Source organism: Piliocolobus tephrosceles, unplaced genomic scaffold, assembly GCF_002776525.5.
Source record: "Piliocolobus tephrosceles isolate RC106 unplaced genomic scaffold, ASM277652v3 unscaffolded_1320, whole genome shotgun sequence".
Classification (NCBI taxonomy): Eukaryota; Metazoa; Chordata; class Mammalia; order Primates; family Cercopithecidae; genus Piliocolobus; species Piliocolobus tephrosceles.
In genome coordinates, this window is record NW_022294533.1 from 1 (window position 1) to 7,204 (window position 7,204).

Here is a 7,204-nt window from a genome sequence, read left to right on the forward strand (position 1 = left end):
CTATAGAGTGAAAATAATGGGATTTTATAATTATTAGTGTTTTAAGCTTTCTGGGAAAAGTATTCTCCATAAGAACACATACCTTTGTTATTTGAGTTTTATATATTTAGCTTTCATACATTTCAAACATTGCAGAGGATTCCCTATACTGATTTAGGGCAAAGGAAAGCAATAGGACCTTCCTCAGTGGGTTCCATGCTGAGGAATCAAGACTGCCATTTTGAAGTGAAGCAGATTAGTCTTTTAAGGAGAGATAGATCAAGGAAAAGAGACAGTGGATCTTTCTACCTTGTTTTAAGTCATCAGTTTTCTTCCAGTTTAGGTAAAATTTATGTCATCCATTAATTGGTTTTAAGTTCAGCTTCAGGACAGATAATTTGTGAGTGTAAATTACTGTCAGGTCCTGCCAACATAGTGACTGTCACTATTTGTTATGAAGCTCAAGGTCAGTTTTCATTGACTATTTTATAGACGTAGACAGATGGAGGCAGAAATAGATAACTAAAATCTATTTTTAGAACAGAGGCCATATTTTAGTTATATCAAGAATCATTTCTTAATATATGGACCACTGACCTTTCTCCAGATTATGTCTTTTGTTTGAGGGGGAAGCTGGATATAAACTGGCAGTTATAAAAATTGTAAAGAAATCAACTTGCCCATTTTCATTGTGTGTTTTTGGTCTCAAGCATTTTCCATGAACTGTGTGTGGATTGGTTGCCTACATCAGATGACGAAGACATGAGCGTTGCTACTAAGGTAAAGTAGTGTCTTGTAAAATTAATTTTCTTACTCTGAATCCAGTTTTGCACAGTATTTACTTTTCAAATTTAGCATTGCTTTACCTGTCATTGTTTTATGATGATAATGGAAAGTTGGTCATAGAAAAACATACATAAGGCTAGTTGGTTCAAAAAATTTGTTTAACTCTGGTAACTAACAAAAATTGACAAGTACTGTGACAGGGTGGGAGCTGTGAACTGGAAAATAAGTAGTGACAGGAAAGTTGCATTAGTAAATACTTTCCCCAAGAGAGGAAATATGAAATTTGGCTAAGGTTTATTTTGATAAATAGTAACACTTTGACTTTTCAATCATACAAGTGTGACTTTCATACTATTCATGCCTCTATAAATCTTCAGTGTTCAAATGATTTGCAGTAATCATGGACCCCCTCTGGTACTTTTTAGTTGTGAAAATGTCCAGGACATAGCATGGAGCTTTTTCTTGGAAACTTATTATTTTGGTATCATAGAGTTTCTAGGGGAGATTGTTTCTCTACCTATATTATTGATTATGTAGTGAGATTAAAATAATATTAAAAATTGTAGAAAAATGGCTGAGTGTGGTGGTGTACACCTGTGGTCCCTGCTGCTTGGGAGTTTGAAGCAGGAAGATTGCTTGAGCCCATGAGTTTGAGAACAGCGTGGGCAACATAACAAGAATGTATCTGATTTAAAAATATAAATTGTGGAAAGGTAGACATTTAAATTTATGTTCTCAAAATTTGTATCACAAAGGGATTTTTGTGTTTTTTATGAGTTGTCCATGAAGCGTTTATATAAAACACTTCATCTAATTGAATAACATATTTAGCTGCAAATAACCAGTTCTAGAAGCAGAGTCTCTTAATACCAATCTAGTAAGATGTTAACATCATAATTTTATCATGGTAGTTTATTTAAAATATTTACTTGGCCGGGTTCAGTCGCTCAAGCCTGTAATCCCAGCACTTTGGGAGGCTGAGGTGGGTAGATCACCTGAGTTTGGTAGATAAGCTGAGGTCAGGAGTTCGAGATCAGCCTCGCCAGCGAGGTGAAACCCTGTTTCCAAAAAAAAAATAATAATAACAACAACAACAACAACAAAAAAACATTCACACACACACACACAGAACAGTTAGCCGGGCCTGATGGAACATATCTGTTTTCCCAGCTGCTCAGGAGGCCGAGACAGGAGAATCACTTGAACACGGCAGGCAGAGGTTGCAGTGGACCAAAATCACACCATTGCGCTCCAGCCTGGGTGACAGAGCTAGACTACATCTTAAAAAATAAAGTAAAATAAAATAACCACTCAAAGTCCTTGTATCACATTCTGAAATTTCAAATTTTGAAGTTTTGATATTTAGTTGTTTAAATAATCATTGGCCACTCCTGCATACCATAAGCTACTGGAGGTCAGTAAACATATTTGTGTAACTCCTGGAGTGCCTAGAATACAGTCTTCCATGTAAGAAGCATTTTAATTGTTGTTTTTTGAGATGGGGTTTCGCTCTGTCCCCCAGGCTGGGGGACACTGGTGAGATCTTGGCTCACTTCAATCTCTCTTTCCTGGACTCAGGTGATCCTTGTTGCCCAGGCCAGTCTTTAATCTTTGGGCTCAAGTGTTCTGCCCACCTCAGCCTCTCATAGTGCTGAGGTTACAGACAGGAGACATTCAGCCTTAATAGTTGTTTTGTCTGTATAAATAGACAAGTGAATTTTTCTATAACAGAATATTATAATTAATGTATTTAATGTATCTACTTTTTAAATATGGAAGTGAAGATATTGCTTACATTTGTATTATTTCTTAATATTTAAAGGTGTATAAGTTTTTGATGTGTTACATTGAGAAATTATGCCATAAATAACAAGGAAATAATTTAGAAATAGGTGATCAATAGCAAAGAGGGTTACAATATATTTTCTAGTATCATTCAACTGGAATGTTAACATTGTGATATTACATTAACATTTCTTAAACGTTTTATTAGCCCCAACTCATGTTCTATTAAATATATCACTTCAAGCCATACATTACTCTTTAGTATTCTGGTGAGAAATTCTTTTCCTGGGTGGAAAGTTGATGAAAAGTTCCAGGTTTCTCTCTGTTGTAATAATGTTCTTTCAGGTAGTGGTAGATGACCATATTTAGTTACTTGAATGTCTTAGAGTAATAAACTCTATCACAGAAGTAGTTACATAAACTAATTGTAGCATAAATATTCATTAGTATTATTTGAGATATGAAAGACCAAAAGACTCTATAATAGATCTATTTCTCCATGTATTTTATTGTACTTCATGTTGTTTCTTTTCTTTCTTGGCTTAAACTCATATTCCATTGACCAATTAGGCTTGTTTTTCATTTGCATCTCTCTTTGTTCTCACATTTTAAATAGAAAATTTTGGGGAGTCAGGGTCTTGCTCTGTTCCCCAGGCTGGAGTGTAGTGGCATGATCTTGGTTCACTACAGTCTCCACCTCTCAGGCTCAAGTGATCCTCCCACATCAGCCTCCCGAGCAGCTGGGACTACAGGCACAGACCATCACGCCTGACTCCTTTTTGTATGTCTGTGTAGAGATGTGTTCTCATTATGTTGCCCAGGCTGGTCTCAAAGTCCTGAACTCAAGCAGTACACCCACCTTGGCCTTGCAAAGGGCTGGGATTACAGGTGTGAGCCACCATGTCTGGGCAACATTGAGGTTAATTTAAAGGAATTGATTAGGGCTGGTTGTGCTAGTGCACACCAGTTATCTCAACAGTTTGGGAGGCAGAAGTGGAAGGTTTACTTGAGCCTAGGACGTTGAGACCAGCCTGGGCAGTATAATGAGGCCTTGTCTCTACAAAAATAACAATAAATACATTAGCCTGGCATGATGGTATGCACCTGTAGTTCCAGCTATCAGGAAGGTGAGGTGGGAATATTGCCTGAGGTCGGAAGGCTGAGACTGCAGTGAGTCATAATCATACCACTGCATCTAGCCCTTGGTGGCAGAATGAGGTCCAGTTTCATAAAAAGAGAATGATAAGAAACTCTTGATGCAACTCATTATAATTTTTTAAATGGAAACTAACTCTTGAGATTTCCTTAGAAGTGTGTCCCCAAGGATGTGTCACAGCCTTTACCTGGACCTTCCCATGAAAAAGGCAACGGAATAGTCAATGGAAAAGGGGAAGGTGAGAACTGGATTTTATTTTAAAAGTCATTGGAATGTTTCTTTTAAAATATAAGCGGTAATATAGTCTACTAGCTAAAGAAAATGTCCTATTAACTATAATAAGTAAAGGAGAAGCAAAATGGTGATAAGTTGTATCTCTAACCAAGGGTCAGCTATTGATTCTATTGGGAGCACCGCTGAAGGAGCTGAGTCATGAGTTCCATTTTAAGATACTCTAAAAACTGAGGCAAGTCAGGAGAGAGGGAGGAGGAAATGAATAAAAGAGAAAGAAAGAACGAAGAGGGCAGAGTGTACATGGAATAAATTTTAAAAAGCATATGAAGGTATATGTAATGGAAGGTAGTAAAGTCAAATTGATCTGTAGAAGGAGGAAGAAGAGGGTGTTAGAAATAGGAAAGAAGATAAAGTGAGCTTCCAGTACCAAAATGTGTCAGCAAATTAGAGTAACATTTTCCTACTCTTGCTGTCATCCTCACTACTGGGGAGGCAGTAAGGATTGAGGTACTTTACCACACAAACCTGTGTTTTATGTACCATAGATGAATATCACCGTAAATGGTCAGCCATGTATGGCTAGAATTTAGTTTTATAGAAAATAGTGTAAATCCGTGGGATAGTATCATATAGGCCAAATTAACATAGTTGAAAAGAATAGTGTTGGGTGATTTATGGAGAAGAAGGTAAGTAGAGATGGTATTGCCTGATTAAAAGTTCATTAGAAACATTATGGCTTAAAATGTAGTATTAAATTCAGGAACATAGAAGGGAAGAAATAGACACTAGGCCAAACAGGGCAATTAGGGTAAACCAATATGCAAGCACATCAGTGTAGAACAGGGCATTCAAATTGGCATGAATTAGTTGAGAAGCTTCTGGAAAGTGCACATTCTGATTCAGCAAGTATGGGATTCTGCATTTCTCATGAGTACTCAGGTGATGTTGTTGCTGGTCCTTGGCCACAGCCCTGAATAGTAGGGGAATAGCCTTCCTTTAGAGGATCTGGAAAAAGAACCATTGGAGAGCAGTTGAAAAAAATAACAGAATCCAGGGAAAGCATTAATTTCCTTTCATTTCTGAGCAGGATTCTAGTCACAGGGGAATGAGAAGGAGATGAAAAGAGAGATTACAGACGTATACTACTGCTGAACACAGATGACAACGGTGGTCGCAATGATCCATGAAAAGCAGCTAGGAAGGGAAGCATCAGATTGACAGATCAAAAAATCACTTTTTCAAAGGAAGAGGGATTGTGAAAGGACAAGGAGGGAGGAAAGAAAGACATTTGCTGGGTTCTTGGGAGTTAAAGCCAAGTAAACTTGAGATGAGTCACTTCCAGCTGCTTTGGCGTATGGCCAGTCTCACAAGAGAGGTTATTGCTGTGGAGAGTACTGGAGGCAGGAGGGAGTGCCAGACTTGGGGTAAACTGCAGCAGCTCATTTCACTTGATAACTGTCAGGCCTCAGAGAGAGAAGTTTCACTGACATGAGTGAATAAGATGTGATTAAGCTGCATATAGATGCTTTGGCTAATTATTTTTGAGACAGCCAGTTATTTGATATGATAGCTGTTTTTATAAATGTCCTTTACAGTGTAAGATAATATACCAAACTTAGTTAATTTTAGATGCAATTATATTATAAAATTCATTCTGTGAATACCAAATTTCTCATTTTCAATAAATACTGCACTGATTTTGCAATATAAAAATGTATTCATATCCAGCAAGTCTGTGGTATTTCAGTGTTTTCTTTTTTGATAAATATTTTGATATTGGACACTGATTCTACATGGTTTATTTGATGTGTTTTATGGACGATCTTGTATGAGTAGATCAAAGAGCTCTAATTCAATTCCAAACGAGGGGATAGGAGAAATGTAGGTGCTGCAGTAGCCCATGTGGTCATAGGAAAAATGAATATTTTGATTAGCTGTGATTTCATAAGTGTGTATCCCAGCTGATCAATTTAGAACACTGTCTTTGATGAGAGGTGAATTGCACGTTCACCTGAACTGTCATCTCAACTGTGTATTTCCTCAGCAACAGGACATGGGGAATTTATCTATGGTGTGCTGGCAGCAATGCCTCTGATGTGTTGAGTGAAAACACTCTGTACCTTCACCCTCAGCCTTGACATTGATACCCTCAGGTTTGATTTCCCCATCTGTTTAATGGTCTCTTTTCTCCTCATCAGCCAACGTCTTTACAGTGATATCCATGCTTTTCTGTTTTTGGTATAGGCCTTTGAAACATAATCTCACTAGTGAAATGTAAACTGTGAGTTTTAGGAATCCTATATTCCTATTTTCCTCATTATATTTCTGTCATGTTGCTGTCCTAGGCAAGGAAAAGAAGAAGCCGAGAAATACCCTCAAAACCTTAAGTAATTATTTTTATAGTCAGGCATGAGAACTCAGCTTGATAGTGACACTGCCTGAATGTTTGGTTGGCCCTGTCATACTTACATATAATTGATGACATATCCCCTTTGCTTTGTAGGGTCTTTTGCACAACATCCTTCCTTGAAGGTAATTAATTATGTATATTTTTTGAAGCACTAACTCCATATTGTATAAAATATGTATGATTTATGAATCATTTTCTTTTTAAAACCCATTCAGGCTAGCACTAAAATTGAAGATCCTGCTGTGAAAGGGGCAGTACAAAGAAAGAAAGTACAGACCTTGAGAGAAGGTACATTTTCAATACAAATGGAATGCTAGGAATAAGTGCATTAAATGATGGAAGTGCTCACATTTTTCTTACCGCTTACTCTATTTGTTCAAAATTGAATGGAAGGCATTGACATAAATATTATTGTTGGTATTCATATTTGAATAAAAATAAATTTAGAAGCCATAAAAATATTTTTAAAATGTAGCTTGAACTCAGATGTTTCTCTTTTAATATTTTGAATAAAGTTTTCAATGTGAAATTTTTGTACTTGTCAGGGATTCAAAACAGTGAATTTTGAGACTCTAAGATATTTCCAGTGAGTTAAGTGCTGGTTGGAGTTCTGATCCTTACCTAGAGGAAGAATTTAGTTATTAACTTGTCAGTTTCTGTTTTAACTTTAGAGGCTTGCTGCTATTGTTATTACACTGATGATCTGAAGCCAATCAGATGTTCCAATGAGCAGACTGTGCGTGTAGGTGTATGCATAGGTGTGTGTATGTGTGAGTTTGTGGCATCTTTGATTATTAAAAATGAGGAAAGTAATGATTCATTTATAACTGGTAGACAGTCTTTTAAAAGTGTTA

At 36.8% G+C, this 7,204-nt stretch overlaps 1 protein-coding gene across 2 annotated transcripts; it reads left to right on the forward strand.

The window, feature by feature from the left end:
• The first annotated feature begins 15 nt into the window (after positions 1-15).
• LOC111532382 (ankyrin repeat domain-containing protein 20B-like) lies at positions 16-6,916 on the forward strand. Of its 2 annotated transcripts, none has more exons than XM_026449595.1 (4): positions 16-759; positions 3,863-3,944; positions 6,444-6,472; positions 6,566-6,916. In XM_026449595.1, the coding sequence occupies exons 1-4, from the start codon at positions 742-744 to the stop codon at positions 6,665-6,667; spliced, it is 231 nt and encodes a 76-aa protein (XP_026305380.1). In that variant the 5' UTR covers positions 16-741; the 3' UTR covers positions 6,668-6,916. The 2 variants fall into 2 exon arrangements, with proteins under 2 accessions (XP_026305380.1, XP_026305379.1); XM_026449594.1 differs by having other exon boundaries at positions 20-759; positions 3,860-3,944.
• The last annotated feature ends 288 nt before the right edge of the window (positions 6,917-7,204 follow it).

Coding starts and splice junctions, on each gene's coding strand:
- LOC111532382 (XM_026449594.1), top strand. Junction 3,945..6,443: donor AGTCAATGGAAAAGGGGAAG/GTGAGAACTGGA, acceptor TTTGCTTTGTAG/GGTCTTTTGCACAACATCCT. Junction 6,473..6,565: donor CACAACATCCTTCCTTGAAG/GTAATTAATTAT, acceptor AAACCCATTCAG/GCTAGCACTAAAATTGAAGA.